Source organism: Rhinatrema bivittatum, chromosome 7 (assembly GCF_901001135.1).
Source record: "Rhinatrema bivittatum chromosome 7, aRhiBiv1.1, whole genome shotgun sequence".
NCBI classification, from domain to species: domain Eukaryota; kingdom Metazoa; phylum Chordata; class Amphibia; order Gymnophiona; family Rhinatrematidae; genus Rhinatrema; species Rhinatrema bivittatum.
This window is the reverse complement of record NC_042621.1, coordinates 2,580,359-2,605,005: the sequence shown is the minus strand read 5'-3', so window position 1 is coordinate 2,605,005 and position 24,647 is coordinate 2,580,359. Positions and strand designations below refer to the sequence as shown.

Below are 24,647 nucleotides of genomic sequence, written 5' to 3'. Positions count from 1 at the left end.
GCCAAAGATTTTGAAGCAGGAAGAACTAGCAAACAGGAAATAAAAAACTAACATCTGGGTGGGTTAACCTTGCCAGAGGACCTCAGGGTCGCAGTCAGGCCCGACAAAGCAGTTGGGGACACGAGGAGAAGCTCTAGCGGAATCTCTCTCCGATATTTAGGCCTCTCACGTGTCCCTAGGGTCCTCCCACCCCAGCCTGACCTGGCTTTGCACTGAGCTAATAATTTCCACGAATGTGGGACGAACAGCCTACAAAATGGGGCCTGCCCCCATCCTATCCGTCTGCCACAGTGGGAGTGGGGGCTTCAGCATCACGACTGCAGAGAGCTCCAGCCGGGCCCGGCTCGCTTGCCACGTGTTCCAGGACTTCCACCTGCCACACGCCGTCGCTTACAAGGGCCGCACGCCCCGAACATTCACAGAAGCAGGGCGGCAAGGTGGGCCGTGCCGCTGGGGACGCTGCAGAGAGGGGGGGGGGGGGGATAAAATCTCAACCACCGGACACCCGGCAGCCGCGCGAGCTTCCGCAGGGAGCAGCGAACAGGGCAGTCGAGGCAATGGCTGGGCCGAGTTAGGACAGGGGGGGAAAACGCCCCCACCCCCAGGGCTCTCGGCATCATAACCTAGTCAAGGCCCAGTCTGACTGAGCGGGGGGGGGGGGGGGGGGGGGGGGGGAGGCCGGCGCGGGAGCTGCGAGGATGGAGGCGTCGTCACGGCTGATCAAACCCATTCCGTAATCAGGTGCTAGGATGAGCGGCTCTGCACGCCGGCAGAGAGTTGCAGCTGAGTGGGTCATTAGTGAGGGAGCCTGACTGGCGAAAGAACACATTTTGGAGCCTTAGGAGAAATACAATCCTCAATGAAGCGTGACAGCGATGAAGGCTTCGGCTGCAGGAGGGCGGCGTGGGGGGGGGGGGGACGGGGGACGGACGCTCTCCCGCGCTCTTCCCTTCCTCTCAGGGCAACAGCAAAATGATCTGCCGTTTGGACGACGCTGCCTGAACAGAATTTTTAAACTGGGCCCCCCGAGACAGAAGGCTGGGTAAAGCTGTGAGCACGTGAGGTCCTGGGAGAGAGAGGGGCTGCGGAGTGGCGGGTATTTCAGGTAGACGAGCGTCCTCATATCCACAAAGCTACTGCTACGCAAGAGCATAAAATTACGCCCACGCTGCGGATAACAGTCTGGCGGTCTACAGGTGCACCACCATCAGATAAAGAGTCAGGCAGGCCAGGTTTGGTGCTGGTGTCACCCTGTAGTCTTTTTTTTTTTTTTTTCCCTTAAGAAAACAGCACGGCTGCAACTTGTGCGAGGGGAGAAGGGGAGGCGAGAGAGAGAGAGAGGAGAAAGGCTTCAGGGGTGAGGAGAAAGAGTTGGGCGATGGCAGGAGGGGGTGATGGGCGAGGTGAGAGGGTGGGGGCGAGGCTGAGGGGGGAAGGCAATGTGCTCCAGGGCCTTCTGACCAATGCAGAAAAAAAAAAAAAAAAGCAAGGGTCAACCAGGCCCCTCCACCACCTGCCCCCCAAATCAATCCCGGAGAACTCCAGTGGGGTCCATATTTTTAGCCACCACTATCCAGCCAGCAGGATATTCAGTGGTGCAGCTGCACCGCTAAGTTAGCCGGATGAGCTTAATCAGTCACCTTCAGGACTGCTCTACGGCAGACCAGAGGCAGCCAGATAACTTTTCTGGCTAACTAGGTAGAGAAATTCAATAAGTCGTCATTTAGCTGGACAATTTGCAAGTTTTGTTGGCTAAATGCCTTTGAATATGGAGCCTGGTATGTTTATAAATTTCTATGACCAATGCAATAACCGTCCGTCCCCCCAGCATCTCCCCATACAAAATTACACCAGGAAATACTCTTACTAACCAAAAACATCTCCTCCCCCTCCCTGATTAACCTAATCTGGCAAGCTCTCTCCTACCCCCCCCCCCCTCCACGGAACCACAGTCCTGCTTTCTGCCTGGCCCCCAGGGGGTGCCGGCAATAACGGGGGTCAGCAAGTCGCCAGCTTTTCCCCCAATCGTCAGCTGTTGATCACAGCGCAAGGCCGGGCATCAACATTAAAGACGAACCCCCACCAGCCCTCCTACGGAGCCAGCAAAACCTGCTTTCTGCCGCGGCGCCACTCAGATCACGTCCCGTCAAAGGCGCATTTCGTTTTACCAACCGCAGCTCCGACATCTCGCCTCCTGCAGCAGAAAAACCCGCACAAGGCGAGGCGAGGCTGGGCAGAGCTCCCGCGCCCCGAGACCCTCCAGGTGTCCGGCAGACCTGTTACCAAACGCGCCTCCGACTGAGCAGAGCACAGCGCTGGGGCTCAGCGGCGACAGACCCCCAACCCCCTCCCCCCCCCCCAGGCGACGTCTGCACAGGGCTGGGGCTCAGCCGGCAGCCTGCGGGGGCAGGGCGGCGACAGCAGGACGACAGGCCTCCCACGCCGCGCGCGGTTTGGGGGGTGGCCGACGGCCGCCCTGCGGCGCCTCCCTGGATGACTTCTGCAGCACAGGCGCTCGTTGGTCACATTAAAGGGGCAGGCGGTCTGGGCAGGAAGAAATGCGCTCCCTCCCTGCCTGCCCCTCCTGGAGAGGCGGTGCGTCGGGCACGTCGCGGCCCTGCCACGGGGCTCCCTGCTGCGCAAGCTTTGATTTGCTTTATTGATGTTTAATCTCTCCCATTAATCTTTCTTGGGTTTTAGCCCCCAGCTCTGCACCTCCCTCCCCCCCTCCCGGGCAGTTGCTGTTAATGGGGGGACGGGGGGGGGACTTCCCTCTGCAGTAGAGAGCGCACCGGGGGTGGAGGGGCACACAGGCGCTTTGCGCCAACTCCCTGAATGCTCTTCCATCTTTAAAGGGGACATTAATGCTCGCTATATCCAGGAAGCCCCATAAGCTGCCTCCTCATTTCTGCTTCCCCAGGCGGGGGCCCTCCCGGAGCTCAGGCTGCCTTGTAGGAAAGGAGGACAGGATTCCTCGCCCTGAACCCAAATCAGTTAGAAAGGAGGGCGGGGGGGGGGGAGAAATCAGGCCCTTGAACGCAGCCAGAGCGGGGACAGCACACAACAGGGCTGCCAGCAGAGCCTCAGAGACAGGGGACCCGGGTTCCAATCCCACCTCCTCCTCACAGGATGCGGGCCTGAGCTCCCATTACAGCTGTAAGCAAGGGAGTAATCTGGTACAGCGTATCAGAGGGAGGCAGGGCGTGCCTGGGAGGGGAGAACCAGGAATCGCCCCGAACAGAGGGGGGGAACCCACACAGACGGTGATCCCGCCCTCTGTACCCACAAATGGGTCAGGGGCATCTGTACTGCACCTGCCAGAAGCTGCTTCACAGGACAGGGACCCGAATGCCTGGGCAAGTGTAAGCCAGGAAAACCTGCACCAGGCCCCTGCTGGGCGGCGCTGCTGCTGTTCTGCCCGGACCCGGACCCGAGGCCTCTCTCTCTCACCCGCAGCCACCTGCTTCCCGTGTGGCAGGCGGAGGTCACCAGTGGTCCCCGCCCGCTTACATTTATTTTAGGGACCACCCCCCCTGCTGAACGGGGGGGGGGGGGGGGGTGCGCTGTTCCGGGAGCCACCTGCAGCGACTCGGGCCTAGGAAAGTGTAAAGGCCGCTGCAGAAAAGCCTCCCAGCACCCGAGGGAGGCGAAAGCAGAGGCTACAGAGAAAACTAGGGAAGCTGTTCTCACTTAACCAAAGCAGCAAAAATCAGGAGATCTTTCTGCAGGTGCCCCGAGTGCTGGGCGATGAGTTGCAGCCCAGGGTAGCAGTCCCGAGGTGCCAGGCGGCCGGGGTTGTGGCCCTGGAAAGTGGCAGGCCCCGGGCACGGATGTGGGCCTGCAGAGTGCCAGCTTCTTCCCAACCTGGGAGGAGCCTGTCCGGCCCTGCACTGCACGGGGGCTGCAGAGGGGAGGGGGCTCTTAGAGGCAAGGACCCCTGGAGTGTGCGCTCACCTGCGCAGTTTCAGAACAGCACATCTCATGCCCAAAAGGTTTAATTCCTGCAACTCCTGGAAGTGAAATAAAGGCCCCCGCGCCCCCCAACAGTGCAGCGGCTCTGGGGCGCTCTCGGGTACAAAGAGGCTCACAATGCTTCTGGCACTGCATTTTCTCTTTGCACTATTTGTTTTTCCCATTCTGAAGTGACAGAAATTAAAAATCCTTGGGTAAAGACGCCGTTTCAAAACTGAAGAGAGCTAAAGGTCCTTGGCCTGAAACCCTTAACCAGGCCCAGTCTCTGCTGAGAAATGCAGGCAGGGGTGGAGAACTGCTTCTTACCCGCCAGGTGCATCCTTCTTACCCGCCAGGTGCATCCTTCTTACCCGCTTCTTACCCGCTTCTTACCCGCTTCTTACCCGCCAGGTGCATCCTTATTACCCGCCAGGTGCATCCTTATTACCCGCCAGGTGCATCCTTCTTACCCGCTTCTTACCCGCTTCTTACCCGCCAGGTGCATCCTTCTTACCCGCCAGGTGCATCCTTCTTACCCGCCAGGCGCATCCTTCTTACCCGCCAGGTGCATCCTTCATACCCGCCAGGTGCATCCTTCTTACCCGCCAGGTGCATCCTTCTTACCCGCCAGGCGCATCCTTCTTACCCGCCAGGTGCATCCTTCATACCCGCCAGGTGCATCCTTCTTACCCGCCCGGTGCATCCTTCATACCCGCCCGGTGCATCCTTCTTACCCGCCAGGTGCATCCTTCTTACCCGCCAGGCGCATCCTTCTTACCCGCCAGGTGCATCCTTCATACCCGCCAGGCGCATCCTTCTTACCCGCCAGGCGCATCCTTCATACCCGCCAGGTGCATCCTTCTTACCCGCCAGGTGCATCCTTCATACCCGCCAGGTGCATCCTTCTTACCCGCCAGGTGCATCCTTCTTACCCGCCAGGCGCATCCTTCATACCCGCCAGGTGCATCCTTCTTACCCGCCAGGTGCATCCTTCTTACCCGCCAGGTGCATCCTTCTTACCCGCCAGGCGCATCCTTCATACCCGCCAGGTGCATCCTTCTTACCCGCCAGGTGCATCCTTCTTACCCGCCAGGTGCATCCTTCATACCCGCCAGGTGCATCCTTCTTACCCGCCAGGTGCATCCTTCTTACCCGCCAGGCGCATCCTTCTTACCCGCCAGGTGCATCCTTCATACCCGCCAGGTGCATCCTTCTTACCCGCCAGGCGCATCCTTCTTACCCGCCAGGCGCATCCTTCTTACCCGCCAGGTGCATCCTTCTTACCCGCCAGGCGCATCCTTCTTACCCGCCAGGTGCATCCTTCTTCCCCGCCAGGTGCATCCTTCTTACCCGCCAGGTGCATCCTTCTTACCCGCCAGGCGCATCCTTCTTACCCGCCAGGTGCATCCTTCATACCCGCCAGGTGCATCCTTCTTACCCGCCAGGCGCATCCTTCTTACCCGCCAGGCGCATCCTTCTTACCCGCCAGGCGCATCCTTCATACCCGCCAGGTGCATCCTTCTTACCCGCCAGGTGCATCCTTCTTACCCGCTTCTTACCCGCTTCTTACCCGCCAGGCGCATCCTTCTTACCCGCCAGGTGCATCCTTCTTACCCGCCAGGCGCATCCTTATTACCCGCCAGGTGCATCCTTATTACCCGCCAGGTGCATCCTTCTTACCCGCCAGGTGCATCCTTCATACCCGCCAGGCGCATCCTTCTTACCCGCCAGGTGCATCCTTCATACCCGCCAGGTGCATCCTTCTTACCCGCCAGGCGCATCCTTATTACCCGCCAGGTGCATCCTTCTTACCCGCCAGGTGCATCCTTATTACCCGCCAGGTGCATCCTTCATACCCGCCAGGTGCATCCTTATTACCCGCCAGGCGCATCCTTCTTACCCGCCAGGTGCATCCTTATTACCCGCCAGGCGCATCCTTCATACCCGCCAGGCGCATCCTTGCAGGCCTGGAGACCTTTCACTGTCCCCGACCAAGAGGAGGACTCACACCGCGTCAGGAACCAAGGCTCACACAGGTACACGCGACCCCCTCTGCCTACCAACACCATCCAAGCAAGCGATGCCCTCCAGCCACGGCGGTCACCCCCTCCCCACCCCCCTACAAAGTGACCGATTCCATCTCCCTTCTAGGAGCATCTCACCCCTCACCCTCACGTCCCATGCCCTCACCCTCACGTCCCATGTCCCTCACCCCTCACCCTCACGTCCCATGCCCTCACCCCTCACCCCTCACGTCCCATGCCCTCACCCCTCACCCTCACGTCCCATGCCCTCACCCCTCATGTCCCATGCCCTCACCCCTCACCCCTCACCCTCACGTCCCATGCCCTCACCCCTCACCCCTCACGTCCCATGCCCTCACCCCTCACCCTCACATCCCATGCCCTCACCCCTCATGTCCCATGCCCTCACCCCTCAACCCTCACCCTCACGTCCCATGCCCTCACCCCTCACCCCTCATGTCCCATGTCCTCACCCCTCAACCCTCACCCTCACGTCCCATGCCCTCACCCTCACCCTCATGTCCCATGTCCCTCACCCCTCACCGTCCCATGCCCCTCCCCCTCACCCCTCACCCTCACGTCCCATGTCCTCACCCCTCACGTCCCATGCCCTCACCCCTCACCCCTCACCCTCACGTCCCATGTCCTCACCCCTCACCCCCCATGCCCTCACCCCTCCCCTCACGTCCCATGCCCTCACCCCTCACGTCCCATGCCCTCACCCTCACCCTCATGTCCCATGCCCTCACCCCTCACCCTCACGTCCCATGTCCTCACCCTCACGTCTCATGCCCTCACCCCTCACCCCTCACCCCTCACGTCCCATGTCCTCACCCCTCACCCTCACTTCCCATGCCCTCACCCCTCACCCTCACCCCTCACACTCACGTCCCATGCCCTCATCCCTCACCCCTCACGTCCCCATGCCCTCACCCCTCACCCTCACCCCTCTTACTCACGTCCCATGCCCTCACCCCTCACCCCTCACACTCACGTCCCATGCCCTCACCCCTCTTACTCACGTCCCATGCCCTCACCCCTCACCCCTCTTACTCACGTCCCATGCCCTCACCCCTCTTACTCACGTCCCATGCCCTCACCCCTCACGTCCCATGCCCTCACCCCTCACCCCTCTTACTCACGTCCCATGCCCTCACCCCTCTTACTCACGTCCCATGCCCTCACCCCTCACCCCTCTTACTCACGTCCCATGCCCTCACACCTCACCCCTCTTACTCACGTCCCATGCCCTCACCCCTCACCCCTCTTACTCACGTCCCATGCCCTCACACCTCACCCCTCTTACTCACGTCCCATGCCCTCACCCCTCACACTCACGTCCCATGCCCTCACCCCTCACCCTCACGTCCCATGCCCTCACCCCTCTTACTCACGTCCCATGCCCTCACACCTCACCCCTCTTACTCACGTCCCATGCCCTCACCCCTCACTCACGTCCCATGCTGGCAGTTCTCAACACGATCCCCGGGGGCCACCCAGCCAGTCTGGCTTTCAGGATAAGCCACGGGAGAGGACCCTGTGTCTGCCTCCTCCCTCGCACACTCACGTCTTCTCCTGCTTATGAAAACCCGACTGGTCGAGTGCTCTCCGAGAACGGCTGCTGCAAGCGACCCGTCTGCAGGCGTCTCTTACCTCTCGGCTCCTCCGCCTGTTTGGCGAGCTTGCGCAGTGCCGCAGCAAAGCTGGAGGAAGGCGCTGACTGGACGGACAAAGTGCTGTTGGACGCAGGGCTGCCGTTGGGTAGCAGAGAGCCATTGAGGGAGGATGGGGTGAGGGGGCTGACTGTGGCGGTGGTCCGAGTGGCTGTTGAAAGCATTCCTATGGAAGGCGACTTTGGCTCATGGCTCATGCCTGAAACAAAAACGGAAAAAAGACAAATAATTAAAAAATAATAATAATAATAATTGCTCTCAATTTATTTAAATTCTTTTTAATATACCGATGCTCAAGACCATGTCTTATCGTACCGGTTTACATCAAAACCAGGGTAAAACCATAAATAATAAGAATGCAAGTTACAATGAACAGGGAGAGTAATTCAGGACAATTGAAAGTAGAAGGAATTAGATTAAGATAACCCTTTTTAAGGAAATGCTCAACAGGCAACTATATACAATTGTTTTGCAAGTCATTGTTAGTTGGGGAGAGTCTCACAAGTTTTAGGATTTTACCAGATCCTCCCCTCTGGGAGCATTCAGCGTGCAGCGATTTCCAGAGCAGCAGTCTGGAAAAGCAAAAAAAACGACAAAGCAACAGGCACCCGGCTCAGAGAGGAACAAGCCAGCCCACGGCAGAACCCGAACGGGCGGCCCCAGTGGCCAAGAGCAGGGTTCGGATTCGGCTTCTCTCACGGACCGTCCTCGTGACTTTGGACAGGTCACTTCCTCTCCTGTCCGAGTCCTTTCGGCGCTCGGACTGTAAGCTCTTTGGGGCAGGGACTCGCCGCACCCGCACACTTATCACCATTACACAGCGCTGCACGTGTCCCGCACGCACTGTGAAAATGAAGAGTTATTAAAATCCCCATGGAGAGCAACCAGAAGACAAGAGGCCTCTCATGAAACGGACTTCACTCCGCAGCAGGGAGGAAGTGGAGCTGGGAAGGTCCTCACACCTCCCCCACTCAAAACATGTACGAGTCCTGGCTACCGACATATTCCCAGCAGAACGTGATCACGCCAGACACACAGGGCCCCACCGGCAGCAAGGTTACTTCCACAGGCCGCAAGCCGGAAAGGGCCCCCCCGGCTGTCAACCACTGGCGAGACCGAGACCCTCAAATGTCGGGAAGATGGGCCCCCTAGCAGCAACAGAGAGAGGCAGTACAGCTATATCTTTTCCTTTAGGGCGTCTCGTGTCTTGTTTTCCCACCATTAAACAGGCAGAGACGGGGGCTGGAGGGAGATGAACGTTTCAGACCCCCCCTCCCCAGGCCGGTACTACCGAGGAGAGGAAGTATCCAAAGAAAGATAAGCCCATGTCACCCACAGGCCCCCTCGGCCCCGGCCAAAACTGGAAGCAGGGGTTGCACCAGTCCCCTACACCGGGGCAGCCACTGCTTGTAAGTGCAGCCTGCCACAGTCTGGTGCCGGGGGGAGACCCGCAAGGCGCACACAGCGTTCAGCCGGACTGCAGGGCAGCCAGCGTGACCTCAGCGGTCTCCAACCCGATCCGCGTCTAAATGCTCTGCTTGTCTGGAGATGAGGTGGGCTCTGCGATGCCCCCAGCACCACCACCACCCACCCACCCACCAGTCTTCTGCTGCCCATCGCCGAGGAAGCGCTAATCTGCAGGAAGCCTCCCGTGCATGGCTAAATGAAAAGGGAAAAAAAAAGGTTTTCCTAACGCATTCACGAAGAGGCCGATGCAATACCGGGCGCTTGCACTCGCATCCATAACCCCCCCCTCCCCCCCCGACGGGGGTTAGTGCGTCCATGTCAGCGCGTAGGTAATACTGCTCAGCACATGTTCAGGAGGAGGCCATTACCTATTCCCCCGATGAAAAGAAAAAAAGTGCGCCCGGAGCAGGCGTTAATTCTTGGGGAGCCCCCCAAAAAAAAAAAATTCCAGAAAAGCAGAAAATACTGCTTTTGTTCCTTTATTCGGATCCTCTGACTTAATATTGTTGTGATATTTTAAGCCTGAGGAAAAGAAATAGGAGGATTAAAAAAAAAAAATTTCTGCCGGCGGTCAGGTTAGGAAAAGTGAGGCCCGGATTAACGAGCTTCCATGTTCCTAAGCTGCACTGACCGCCACCTCTCCTGGGCGCCCGCTGCAGAGGAGGCGCCAGGGGCGCACACTTGCTCCCAGCGCCTCCTTCTCGTTTAAATATTGGATCGCACACCCAGCAGAGCCCGTTTTCCCCGCACGGATTTGCTGGATCGGCCTGAGAGCGTGTTAATGGCACGGGGCCATCCCAGCCAGTGCCAGGTGGCAATGCCGGCACGTATTGGTCTCTCTCCCTCAGGGGACTTTCTTCGCTCACCCTTCCACCGGATCCAATTAAGGGGGTCGACAGTGCTTTGAGCTGCTGCCAGGTTTGGTCCTCAAAAGAGCAAGAGGTAGGAGGTAGGTGGGGGGGGGGAAGGTTTTTAAGAGAACACGTAGAGCATTAATCGGAGTCAGCAGAGAAGGCGCTACTGATGCACTGAGCTGCCCTCACGGCACGGGTCCACTCCCCAGGACGCGTCAGACACGGCACTGCACAGATACTGAGAGAGGAAGTGCTCAAAAGTGTAAACTTAACCACAAACGAAAGATCAGCCATCATCATTCTCAAGAGCGAGCACAAGGGACGAGAGAGGCAAGCCTGAGAGCTTCTGGAAAGCTTGCAACTTCAAACATGGCTCAGTCTCCCTGATGGTTAGGAACACACACACACACACACACACACACACACACACACACTGAAGCCCCTCTTTTAGGGCTGAGAAAAAGCAGCAAACAACAGGTCTCCTAGCAGGATGGGAGCACAAAGCCCGGTCTAGGATGGTGCCATAAGGCAGACCGAGAGCCCAGCCGTCTACATGGGATGCAGCCTCCGAGGAGACATCACAGGGCCTGTCCCCATGGGTGGAGGATTCATACCGCAGCAAGAGAAAAAGCAAAGGCATAGACGTGCCCCTTCCACAGCACACGGGGCCACACGCGTCTCTCCTTTCTGAGCTCAGGCGGGAGAGAAAGAGAGGGCCTAATGACAAAGAGAGTGCAAATATAATCTGTATCCTGCCACACAGACACCCACACGAGAGCTTTCCTCCGCTCAGGCTGAGAAGAGTGAAAACATGAAAAGCTTCAGAAACAGGGCACAAGGAAAGGAAGTCAGATACCGAAAGCTGAGGGGGACGGGACACATGGCATGGAGGGTTTAGATATTAAAAAGTGTAAAGAGCACCAGACTACCTCACGCAGCCAAAAGGGTCTCTGTGAACTGTAACTTGCCACATCTGAGTGGCAGGGAAGGCGACACCATCCCCTCCTGACACAACTAACACAAAATAGCCTGAAATCAGCAGCTGGCGGCCATGGGCCAGGTCTGAGAAGGCTGAGACGCACACCGGCGGCCTTGTCCACCTGTGGACGCCCCCCCCCCCAGGGACGCGTGCCCCTACCTCTGTGCCCAGCAGGGAACCCTGGCGAGGCCCTGCCCCCAGCAGCGCCCAAAATCACCCGTAACCGCCAGACACTGCCGCGCCGCGCACCTCGGCCTGCAAGCTCAAGACCACAGGCCGTGCCCCGCCGATGAGCGAGCTCCCCTCCCCCTCGTGCTGCGGGCAAAAAAAAAACCAAAAAAACACCCCATCCGGAGACCGTGCCCCGAAAGACGGCGCCGGGCCGGAGGGTACCGGACGGCACCAGAGCCCGAGAACGGCCTTTGCTGCCCGCCTTCCGCACGTTCATCCCTCCGCACCCCCCCCCCCCCCCCCGTCCGTCACTCTGGCCACGCACGTACAAAGCTTCTGGAACGTGAGGCGGGAGCCATGCGCAGAGGCGGCGGCGGGGGGGGGGGGGGGTGGATATCGGGGCGCGTTTGTGACATCCCCACTGCTCCTTCCCCTGCCGGCACTAGCAGAACAGCGCTCAGGTTCAGAGAGGGGAGCAGCAAAGGGGAGAGGAGGATATTTAGCCATTGGCACCTTTACTGAAAGGAGGGTGTGGAAAGAGAGAGACCCCCCCCCACACACACACACACAGGCACACAAACCAGTGACAGCAATGTGACCTTGCACATCCCTCAGCAGGCATAGGGAAGGCACTGCCCAGTCCTGCTCCGGCTGCACTCCCATGGGATCGGGGGGGGGGGGGTGCTGAGCAAACAATTACAAGCCAGGCTGCGGATGAAACCAAACTACGAAACAGGGAAGACAGCTAGGAACCTGTGGGGAAACGAGAGGAGGGATCTAGCGAAGGCTGAGGAGTGGCCTAGAATCCGGCAGCTAAGATTTAATGCTAAAAAAAAAAAAAAATGCAGAGCAATGCATTTAGGATGCAAAATCCCAAGGGAGACCGTACAGTATTGGGGTGAAATTCCACTGAGCACGAAAAAAAAAAAAGAGTGAGATCTAGGGGTGATTGTATCTGATGATCCTAAGGTGATGACCAGGTGCATAAAGCACCAATAAAAGCCAGAACGATGCTTGGCTGCACAGGGAGAGGAATGGTCAGCAGAGAAAGGGAGGTGATATTGCCCCTGTACAGGTCCCTGGTGAGACCTCACTTGGAATACTGTGTGCAGTTCTGGAGAGCGCACCTTCAAGAGGATTTAAACAGGATGGAGTCTGTGCAGATGGAGGCTGCTAAAACGGTCAGTGGTCTTCGTTCTAAAGCATAAGGGGATAGACAAAGATCTAAACCTGTATAACCTAGAGAAGAGATGGGATGGGAAAAGACATTCAAATAACTGCAAGGTTTCCATGCACAGGAGGTGGGAGCCTCTTGCTCTAGAATGAGGGCTCATGGGATGAGGTTGAAAGGGGTTAGGAGTCATCTTAGGAAATATTTCTTTACAGAGAGGGTGGTGAATGTGTGGAACGGCCTTCCCAGTGGAGGTGGTGGAGACAAGGACAGTATCTGAATTTAGGAAAGCACGGGATACATACAGGGGATCTCGAGATAGGCCTATGATCTGTCGTCATATTTTCATGTTTCTACCTTACATTTTGGACAAACGCAGCTGCTTGTACACAGCGGCGGGTTCCCCATGGGGACCAGCCTGGGGATTCGCCGCCCAGGAGATACCACGTGGTCTGCCGAGCGCAAGCTCTGTCACGGCCGCGCTCGGCAGGCCACGTGACTAGCGCGACCGGCCCGATCCCCCCCCCCCCCCCCCCCGATAGGCCAATCCGCCCCTGCTTGTACAATTCTGAGGTAGCACAGGTCTGCCCTTCCCTGGCTTCAACGCAGGAACTGCGCATGCCCCATCTTCAGCAAAAACTACTGGGGAGCCTTGAACTGAAAACGATACAATTTAAGAACCGGTGGAAGCTTTTCTTTGCGTGGCTTATTCTCTTTCGTAGATGTGCAGAAAAAGCAAGCCTTCGGGTAATGGAAGCACCCCCCAGTCCCACTCAATCATTTAACATTTATCTATTTATATTTCCCTTTTCGGCCCTTCAGAGCACATTACATTCAGGCACCGCAGGAATTTCTCTGTCCTCCCTAGTGTCTGGCGTTAACCACATTTCTGTGCATAAATTACCCACTGTAACGATGGAAGCCTGTGCTGCCTAGGGCCTTCTGCATCCCAGCAAAGATCCGAATGGTTGCCAGACCGCAGATCTTCCCCCGGGGGGGGGGGGGGGGGGGATTGGGGAGTCAGCAGGTACACAAGATCCACCGAGCCCCGCATCCTCTCTCTCTGCCGGTGTCCAAGCCAGGTCACAAGTACCTGGCAGATCCCGTAACGCAGATCTCACTCCTGTCGAGCAATACCTGCCAATAACGGTCCTGAAGGAAAAGTCCATAAAACCTGTCTAAGCCTCTTTGAAACCCCCGCTATGCCCGTCGCCTTCATCACGTCCTCTGGCAGCAGATTCCCCAGCTTCAGCGTGCACGGAGTGAAAAAGCACTTTCTACAATCTGTTGTAAGCATCATGGAGTGTCCCTTCTTTTATTATTATTTGAAAGGGTAAATACCCATCCTTTATTTACCCGTCCCACCCTGCTCATGATTCTATAAACTTCTATCCTGCCCCCCTCTCAGCCGTCTCTTTTCCAAGCTGAAGATCCCTCGCCTGCGGAGCCTCCCATCATGGGAGAGATCTTTTCATCTCCTCCGCACCTTTCCTAGTGCCGCTCTGTCTTTCTTGTCAAGGGGGTGACCAGAGCTGCACGCCGTGCTCGAGGTGCCGTGGCACACGGCTCGATACACAAATAGGAGGATGAGTCTCGTCCCACATCACAGCCCACCTCCCCTACCAAAACCCCCTGCCAGAAGCTCACACCCCGCCTGCCGGGGACAGGCTGCAGGGCTCGTCTGACCTCGGTCTGACCCAGCGCGGCGCTTCTCGTGTTCTTCAAACCCCCGCACAATTCATCCCGGTGCAGACTCTACCCCTCTTCCTCACTGGCCTATCAATCAAGGTTTGACAGCGCTGGGGAATCAACAGTCAAGATCGTCTCAACCTTAAAACATTCATTAACCAAACCACCAAAGATTGCTTCTACAAATTACATATTCTGAAAAGAATTAAACCACTTTTTCACGCTCAGGACTTTAGAACTATATTGCAAGCAATAATCTTTTCCAAACTAGATTATTGCAACTCATTGCTACTAGGCCTCCCAGCTTCCTATACCAAACCCCTACAAATGGTTCAGAACTCTGCAGCCAGAGTCCTTACAAATTCCAGGAAAATGGACCATATCTCCCCTATCCTCAAAAACCTCCATTGGTTACCAATCCACTATAGAATCATGTACAAATCCATCAACATCATATTCAAGACCATTAACCAACACACGCATCTCGATCTACAAATACCATTCAAAAAATACACCTCCACCAGACCCATCAGGGAATACTACAAAGAGTCACTCCAAATTCCAAAAGCCAAAACCTTCCAACATAAAGCCTTGAGTCTCAGAGCCTTCTCGTCAGCTGGTCCAGCGTTGTGGAACTCCATCCCTCCTGATTTGAGACAGGAGCCATGCGCTCTAACATTTAAGAAAAGACTTAAAACTTGGCTTTTTAAAAAAGCATTTCCAAGCCTTGAATAAAACCCTTACTCATCTTCATAAACTTGTTTACAATAACTGGATCTAATCAAGAATCCACCTACCATAAACTTATACTCATCTTTACCTGCTGAGGACTATCGTCTTTACCTGCTGAGTATTATCATATCATTACCTTGCACTACTGTGTCTTATTTATTTATTCTCTTGGTTACTCACTACCGTTTCATTTTATTATCATATCTTTCCAGGCACTACTGTGTCTTATTTATTCCCTTGATCACTTATTTTACCGTCTCTTATTTATGTACCATCACATGTATCCACATAGGCTTATTTATTTACTCTACTATACTATTTCATTAATTGGAAGAAGTGTATATATTGCATTGTTCAATTTTCCCCCTATTCCAGCTCCAAGTTAATTTTCCCTGTTTTATTGTAACTTTCTCACACACGGTATTGATACACTGTATTTAAAGTTTCACAGTTTATTGGGAATATACGTTACGCTATGCTTTACACACATTGTTAATTGTAAACCGGGTTGATGTGATATCTGTCATGAAACTCGGTATAACAAAAATAATAAATAAATAAATAAATAAATAAATAAGATCATCCTCCCCCCAGGGAGGCAGTGTACGGGCCCAGGACAAAATCAACCGGAATCAGGGTCCATGCAAAAAGGAAAGGAAGAGAGTCCTGGCATCACAGGGAGGTTCCTGCCAGGGCCTTTCCACCCTCATCTCACCCTCCCTCACAGGGCCAATGCTAGCGGTTTTGCTGCCCTGTGCAAACAATTACTGTGCTAACCCCCCCCCCCCCCCCCCCCCCCGTTCATTCATTCTCTGTCCCGGGCCTGTCAAATAAAGCCCAGCTCCCTTCAGTGATACAAACTTTAAAAACTGACACCACCCTCCCCCCCCACCCCCCTCCAAACCCATGGCTGGTGCAGGGGTGAACCTTATAGCCTTGCACAACGTCCCCTCCCCCTGCTCCACACACACACACGTAAGAGATGCATTTATAACATTTTACATGAAAAATATCAGCGTATTCTGAGGTAAAGAGATCCCTCACATTATATTTACATGCACTGCTGTGATGCCAACCAGAAACCCCTGCAATAAAGACCCTTGGTACCCTTTTGGTATTAGGCCTATTGTGATGTGTGCTGGGTGTGGGCTCGACCCTCTGAAAGCCCTAAAACACTAATACATTTCATCTCAGTTACACATGCAGACCCTCACCAAATACAGAACAGAGCAACCATAAAGTAAAAATACAAATGCACAGGCAAAAACTGAACTGGAAACAGTAAGAAGCCAAACTCTCTATGCAGTGCAACAATGAGAAAACAGAACCATCACCATTCCTCAAACATCAAACAATAAAATAAATATATAATCATAATACTAAAAACATACTAATAATATTTCAAAAAAGCTGATGAATAAAAGATCAAATAATTAAAAACTCATATACAAGTTTCTTTAAATGTCCCAAACACCAATAAAATATTTCAAAACAGCAGACACAGCAAATAACACCTGAAAAATAAAACTAAAAAGGATTTTAAAAATTCACTCTCTCCATACCTGGGAACTTTTGAGATTGGGAGTGGGTTGCATAAACTTTCTCCTCTCTTAATTACACACACAAGTGCATACACACATAGGCTCCCTCTCAGACAACCCCTCAGCTCTTCTTCATTGGGAACTTCCAGCAGCCCTGGGCCCACCTCTCTATTTCTCATGCTGGCAGGTTGGGATCCACCTGCAGCCCCATTCTCTCTCTCTCACACACACACACACCCATCCCAGGCAGGCTCCCATTCACACACACGCACACCCATCCCAGGCAGGCTCCCATTCACACACACGCACACCCATCCCAGGCAGGCTCCCATTCACACACACGCACCCATCCCAGGCAGGCTCCCATTCACACACATGCACACCCATCCCAGGCAGGCTCCCATTCACACACATGCACACACTCACCCATCCCAGGCAGGCTCCCATTCACACACACACCCACCCATCCCGGGCAGCTTCCCATTCACACACACATCCACCCATCCCAGGCAGGCTCCCATTCACACACACGCACACACTCACCCATCCCAGGCAGGCTCCCATTCACACACACGCACACACTCACCCATCCCAGGCAGGCTCCCATTCAGACACATGCACACACTCACCCATCCCAGGCAGGCTCCCATTCACACACACACCCATCCCAGGCAGGCTCCCATTCACACACACACCCATCCCGGACAGCTTCCCATTCACTACATGCAGACCAGGCAGTCAAGGTCCATGGCCCATTCCTCCTCCTCTGCTGCCAGTCTGCACCTTCTTCTTTGGGAAAGCAGCCGTTCTACAGCTCCTCCTGCATGACGGTTCTGTGATAATTCAACACTCTCGGTACAGGCACTTCCTGTATTCTCATTTCATGCATCGTGAGATGAGAATTCAGGAAGTGCTAGCACTATGAGTGTTGAATTACCGTGGCATTGGCATGCAGGAGGAGCTGCAGGACAGGCTTCATCTTCTTCTCTGGCCTCCTGCTTCTTCCACCGCCGGTGGGGATGGAGTCCACTGGCGGCAGCATGGGCTATCCTGCTTTTTCCATCATCAGTGGGATCGGGTCCACTGGCAGTAGCACGGGCCTCTTCCTGCTCCCAATGCCGCCCCCTCCTTGGTGTGCTGCCCTGTGCAACTGCACGGTTTGCACACCCAGTGGCGCCGAGCCTGCTACCTCAACACCTGGTTCTCAGGTCACAATGACCAGTGCTCTGGTTTGGATGAGCCAGCAAGTTAAGACCCCTTTTCTCAGCCTGGGCTCCTGTTCAGTGCCAGCTGTACACAGAGTGGCCACGGGTAGCCATGCCAAAATGTTCTGGACCCTGGAAATCACCACAGTCCTCACTCATTTTATGCCCGCAATCTGCGGCCCAGGCAAGGAAGACACTTAAAGTGGAATGCCACGGGGTCCTGACGGCAGCCAGATGTGCCAAAATAAAGAGAAAAGCATTTTGAAGGCAGACAAGAAAGTCTGTACGCTGTCAGGCATAGGTACATGAGCCATTCAAAGTCCCGAGATCCAGACTACATCTAAAACGCGCCACCTCTGCCCGGGAAACCCAGCTTCTCATGAATACTTCTGCCTTTAAAGACGGCTACAGATTTTTTTTTTCTGTGTCTGCAGCAGGTGGTGAGCTGCTATGCTCCGACACACCAGGGAAGCATGAAAGGATTAAAGATTTACCCAAGAAAACAGCTCTCTGAAGCAAAGGCAGGCACCGCTCCCGGAGGGTTGAAAAGGAACACGTGCAAAGAGCAGCTTTAGCAATCCAACCGCACTGTGTAGCCAGGCCTCGGGGGAACCCACTTACCGATCCCATCCAGGCCCCCGGGGAAACCAGTTACAGATCCAGTCATGCTAAGCAGCCAGGCCACTGGGAAATTGCTTACGGATTAAGCCACGCTACACAGCCAGGCCCTGGGGGAAAACGCTCATTGATCCAGCCACACTATGCAGTCAAGCGTGGGGGGGGGGGGGGGGAAACCATTTACTGATCTGGCCACGCTGGAGGAACTGCTTATGATCCAGCCATGCTGCACAGCCAGGCCCAGGGGGAACTGCCTAGCGATTTGGCCAATCCTACACAAATTTTTACAAGTGCGCGAACTCTGCTCACATCCCGGCACTTGTAAGTGAGAAGGGAATGAGACCTGTGCGCGTGATCCACGGGACCAGCCACCAGTATACACGGAGTGTAATAATCCGTTGATTAAGCCCAACTCCTGACGGGTTAATTACTAACAATTCCTCTCCCATGCAGCCCAGGAAGAGGCAAGCCCTGCAGGCTTACTGGGGCAGTCTGACTTGACTAAATGAAATGGATGGACAGCCTTTCTGAGGGAGACACCCGGACCTTTGTCCCTCCACAAATGCGAGCGACTGTGCCTCTACTGAACTGCCAGCAAAGCGAGGGCTGAATAGCAATTAGCTAGCAATTCTACGCCAAGCGATGATGCCTGGGGCCCACCCAGGCACATGGGCCACATGACCTCGGTCTGATCTCCATCTACTTCACTTTCCGCTGGGCGCGTCCAGATCGGATCGGATCCCGACGCCAGAGGATGTGGTTAGTGCAGTTAGTGTAGCTGGGTTCAAAAAAGGTTTGGATAAGTTCTTGGAGGAGAAGTCCATTAATGGCTATTAATCAAGTTTACCTAGGGAATAGCCACTGCTATTAATTGCATCAGTAGCATGGGATCTTCTTAGGTGTTTGGGTAATTGCCAGGTTCTTGTGGCCTGGTTTGGTCTCTGTTGGAAACAGGATGCTGGGCTTGATGGACCCTTGGTCTGACCCAGCATGGCAATTTCTTATGTTCAAAGATTGCATCTTAAGTGTGCTGTCATTAGCTGTTCCTGCCACAGCTCAGATTTTACATCGGTTTCAACTATCAGAGAAAAGTTAAAATCTCTCTCAGGAGCCTTTGCCATGGTTTGCATGCTTTAACCTTCATACAAGGATCAAGACAATTCCTACACCTGGCGTCAAAAGAAACTGCTCACGTTTCCTCCGCCAGGCTGCCTCTGCAGCACCTCGGACTTCTACAACCAGTTACCCGGAGCTAAGCAGTCGCAGGAAAAGAAAGCCAGCGATTTTTTTTTTTTCCTCTTTATTTCTCGTCCAAGAGTCTGGATGCTCTGCTCCAGGTGGCAGGGCGCTAACGGTTAGGCCACGCTCCCGTCTGAGCGAGAGAATCGAGCTGTGTGGATGACAATCTGCGGCTGCGAATCATCTACAGAGGCAGGCGCCCATCGCAGCAGCAGCAAAAAAAAGAGAAAAGAACACGCAAAGCTCTCTGATCGACAGCCAAAACCGTCCCGGCGAGGTCCGATCACTGCAGAGAGGACTCCACCGCACGCAGTGGACTAGGGATGGAGAGAGGAGGGACGGACGGACAGACACGCGCCTGACCGTGAGGAAGGAGGGGGGGGGGGCAGTTATCATAGGTCAGCACTTACCTGCTGCCAGCCAGTGCAAGAAATTAGGGACAATCGTAAAATACGAAACGTTAAAACGTTAAGAGGAGTTCGTTATTTCGCCTTTCCTTTGGACTGCTTTCCAGTGCTACGAACTTATGTAACGCAATTATAGGAGGGTGGAGAGAGTTCAAGGCCACACGATGCCATCTGCAGCAATGGGATCTCCCGAAATTCAGTCCCAAGCAGCCTGAAGGACGCAGCATCTCGCAGAGCCCGGAATGGGACTGCACAGACAGCGCAGTTGCCCATACAACCAAACAGCTGCTTGTCAGCCCTTGCAGGAGGTGAAAAAATAGGAGCGGTAGAAACAGCATTTTGTGGGCTTGCTGCGAACAAAAAAAACTCCTCCGCCATCCCGCTCTGAACAGCAACCCGGGGTCGCCCATCCTGCCCAGAGACTGGTGCCACTGACCAAGTCAACCACCCCTGGCTGCCCGTCCCGCTCGGAAACAGCAGGCCAGAGCCCAAATTGACAACCCAGGGCTGGCTACCTACCCCTCTCAAGAGTCGCGTGGCCCAGGTTGCAGCCATCTGTCAAGCCCTAATCAGCTCTATTCAGACTGATGGATGGGGCACTCGTGGAAGATGCTCGTCCTCAATTGTGAAGGATTGCCAAAGATTCAGGCCTCCTTAACAAATGTCTCCGAAAAGAGTGGGGGCATCCATTCTCCACATTATTTTAATAGGTATAGGACAAGGAAAAAAAATACAAACACACAAAACCTCACCCCCCCCCCCCCAATAAAAAAAACACAAACCCCTGTCTTCTCAGTCTTGGCCAGCAGGTGTCAGCGCAGCTACAGAAAAACCAGGAGAGTCTTTGACAGATCAGAGACAAAATGCAAAGCAGCCAGAAATACAGGAGGCCAGACTTTTATTCCACCCCAGCCCCAGGAGGCATGAACATATGGACGAGGGCCTAACTCTTGCTCTCATTCCTTCCCCTTACGGCCCCTATCAAGTGTCTATTAACTTCTGCATTCTTATCCTCAATATCCGTCCATGGAAATTCATCATTGCTAGCAGCTGGGATTGCCGTGAATGTGGGGTCCAGAGACAGCAATCTGTGGGAAGGGGCAGTAGAGCCCCGAGACTCCAGCTAAATCTGTCCAAGAGACACCCCCCCCACACACACACACACCCACCTTCTCCACACCACCACCCACCCCTGCAATACAGATAACAGACAGGGCTCCTCCCTACCTTCCTCAGCACTGCTCAACCAGGAAACCAAATTACACAGCCCTGAACAAAAAGAGTTGGGGAGTGTGGGGGGGGGGGGGGGTGTCAAGGTTCCTGCCACAACTTCGGGTTGAGTGGGAGAGATCGGTGCGGTGATGCAGGAGTCCTGGCTAGGACAGGCTCAGAATGGCACCTACGAGCTGACAGGCTTCCGTAGTAAAGAAAAATAACGTAGCGCTGATGAGAATTGAAAAGCCTGGATTAAATTCCACAAGAGGGGCTTCTTGTGGGTCAGTGACGGCACCCCTGGCCACACTCCTGGGGCCAGCATGAGCCGCAGGGGCACTGCAGCAGTAGTCCTCTCCCCTGCCATGCTTCCCAGTGACGCCTACTGGCCAGCGGGATGAAACCCAGAACGGGGCACCACAGGTCAGACCTTCCCCGCCTGGTGTCACAAGCAGCACTGGGAAACCTTGCACCAGGTCAGCAGGAGCTTCCTGGCCAGGCCTTGGTTTGGTAACTCCTAATCCAGGGTATTCTGGATCCAGTCTCCCTACTGACGAGCACCAAGGGCTTACGTGAGCCGGTACTGAACAGGGAGAGTGGTGTGAATGTGGGCCAGAGGGGTTAAAGCAGGATTAGAATAGGAAGGAATGAGCAACGCTTTCACTCTGTCTTCCCCGCAAGCCTGCAGTAAATTATCCAGAATAGTTCACCATCCTTCTCTCTGTAAATATGGCATCAGCCTGCACCTCCTCACTAATTAACACTCCAGAGCCCCTTGTACTCTCAAACATGGGCACACTCCATCTCTCCAGCCATCCCCGCCCTTCCCCGCAATGGTTCAAGCAGCAATTAGCAATCAGCGCTCTGCCTGCCTCCTGCAGATCCCATAATCACTCCTCGCCTCCATTTCTGGCTCCCTTCCCACACCAGAACCAGGGCCACTGCCACTGCCGCCTCTCTGCTCTGTAATTACAAGCTGCAGGTCCTTCTGGGTCCTAGATCAAGCTTGCCTCACTCACCCGCCCTGCCCCCCACCTCAGGGGGGGGGGGGTAATAACAGCTGTAACGCCTCACACAGCAGGCTCTGGCACTCAGTCACAGGAGCCCGCCAAACTCCCTCATAATCCTGCTCCATAATTTCCATTACTAGGAAAGAATGTTTGTGAGCAAATAAAGATCCCCCCCCCCCCCCATGTAAAGGCAGGACCCCCCTCCCCCCACTAATACACGCACACAGCAGAGGCAAGGCGGGCCGCAGTCTGCCAACCTGCCCCACGCGTTGCCATCTGCTCCCTTCACAGAGAGCAGGGGCTGAAAGGGTGGCACGAGAGGCGAGCTATTCACAGCAGCACACCTCATACATTAGCAAGGCCGGGGAGGCCTGCCGGGCAGAGACCCCCCCCCCCAGCAGGGCACCAACCTGGGACCAGCCCCCTCCAACGGGAGGAGGCCTCCACCAGGGCCCGCCAGCCTAGCTCTTTGTATCCCAGATTCTTTGCAAGCTGCGCGGCGGAGAGAGATCAAAGGACTCCAGACCTTAAAGCCATTCACCAAGGTACATGACAGCCCAAGGACCTAAACGTGTCTGCCCTGCAGGGGAGGAGACGTGGCGCAGGCTTCCACAGATGGGAAAGGTTTCAAAGCTGCACGAGAGAATCGCGCCTTTTCCAATGGGGGGAAAAAAAGCCGTAGAACAAAAAGGGTCATGATGTGAAGCTCCAAGAGGGAAAGTGCAGGAAGATCAGGAAATATTTCTTCACAGAAAGGGTGGCGGATACATGGAAAGCCCTCCCGGAAGATGGAATTCCAAAGGGCGAGGGTTAAACACAGAGGATCCCTAGAGGATGGAAATGAAGATGAGGTAACCTGCACGGAGCGGCAGTTACTACCCTTCAGAAGGCATGGGGGTAACCTGCACGGAGCGGCAGTTACTGCCCTTAACAGAAGGCAGGGGGTAACCTGCACGGAGCGGCAGTTACTGCCCTTAACAGAAGGCAGGGGGGTAACCTGCACGGAGCGGCAGTTACTGCCCTTAACAGAAGGCAGGGGGTAACCTGCACGGAGCGGCAGTTACTACCCTTAACAGAAGGCAGGGGTAACCTGCACGGAGCGGCAGTTACTACCCTTAACAGAAGGCATGGGGTAACCTGCACGGAGCGGCAGTTACTGCCCTTAACAGAAGGCAGGGGGTAACCTGCACGGAGCGGCAGTTACTGCCCTTAACAGAAGGCAGGGGATAACCTGCACGGAGCGGCAGTTACTGCCCTTAACAGAAGGCAGGGGGTAACCTGCACGGAGCGGCAGTTACTGCCCTTAACAGAAGGCAGGGGGTAACCTGCACGGAGCGGCAGTTACTGCCCTTAACAGAAGGCAGGGGGTAACCTGCACGGAGCGGCAGTTACTACCCTTAACAGAAGGCAGGGGGTAACCTGCACGGAGCGGCAGTTACTACCCTTAACAGAAGGCATGGGGTAACCTGCACGGAGCGGCAGTTACTACCCTTAACAGAAGGCATGGGGGTAACCTGCACAGAGTGGCAGTTACTACCCTTAACAGAAGGCAGGGGGTAACCTGCATGGAGCGGCAGTTACTGCCCTTAACAGAAGGCAGGGGGTAACCTGCACAGAGTGGCAGTTACTACCCTTAACAGAAGGCAGGGGGTAACCTGCACGGAGCGGCAGTTACTGCCCTTAACAGAAGGCATGGGGGTAACCTGCACAGAGTGGCAGTTACTACCCTTAACAGAAGGCAGGGGGTAACCTGCACGGAGCGGCAGTTACTGCCCTTAACAGAAGGCAGGGGGTAACCTGCACGGAGCGGCAGTTACTACCCTTAACAGAAGGCAGGGGGTAACCTGCACGGAGCGGCAGTTACTACCCTTAACAGAAGGCATGGGGTAACCTGCATGGAGCGGCAGTTACTGCCCTTAACAGAAGGCAGGGGGTAACCTGCACGGAGCGGCAGTTACTGCCCTTAACAGAAGGCAGGGGGTAACCTGCACGGAGCGGCAGTTACTGCCCTTAACAGAAGGCAGGGGGTAACCTGCACGGAGCGGCAGTTACTGCCCTTAACAGAAGGCAGGGGGTAACCTGCACGGAGCGGCAGTTACTGCCCTTAACAGAAGGCAGGGGGTAACCTGCACGGAGCGGCAGTTACTACCCTTAACAGAAGGCATGGGGTAACCTGCATGGAGCGGCAGTTACTACCCTTAACAGAAGGCATGGGGTAACCTGCACAGAGTGGCAGTTACTACCCTTAACAGAAGGCATGGGGGTAACCTGCACAGAGTGGCAGTTACTACCCTTAACAGAAGGCAGGGGGTAACCTGCATGGAGCGGCAGTTACTGCCCTTAACAGAAGGCAGGGGGTAACCTGCACAGAGTGGCAGTTACTACCCTTAACAGAAGGCAGGGGGTAACCTGCACGGAGCGGCAGTTACTGCCCTTAACAGAAGGCATGGGGGTAACCTGCACAGAGTGGCAGTTACTACCCTTAACAGAAGGCAGGGGGTAACCTGCACGGAGCGGCAGTTACTGCCCTTAACAGAAGGCAGTGGGTAACCTGCACGGAGCGGCAGTTACTACCCTTAACAGAAGGCATGGGGTAACCTGCATGGAGTGGCAGTTACTGCCCTTAACAGAAACATGGGGTAACCTGCACAGAGTGGCAGTTACTGCCCTTAACAGAAGGCAGGGGGTAACCTGCACAGAGTGG

The 24,647-nt window shown here is 55.1% G+C and overlaps 1 protein-coding gene across 10 annotated transcripts in view; it reads right to left on the bottom strand.

The window, feature by feature from the left end:
• Positions 1-24,647, bottom strand: part of GSE1 (Gse1 coiled-coil protein) — a 378,777-nt gene that overhangs the window by 65,799 nt on the left and 288,331 nt on the right. For all 10 annotated transcript variants that reach the window (XM_029608057.1, XM_029608051.1, XM_029608052.1 and 7 more), the window contains one exon: positions 7,629-7,847. In XM_029608057.1, the coding sequence (XP_029463917.1) occupies positions 7,629-7,845 (217 nt within the window). In that variant the 5' untranslated portion in view covers positions 7,846-7,847. The remainder of the gene's footprint in view (positions 1-7,628; positions 7,848-24,647) is intronic.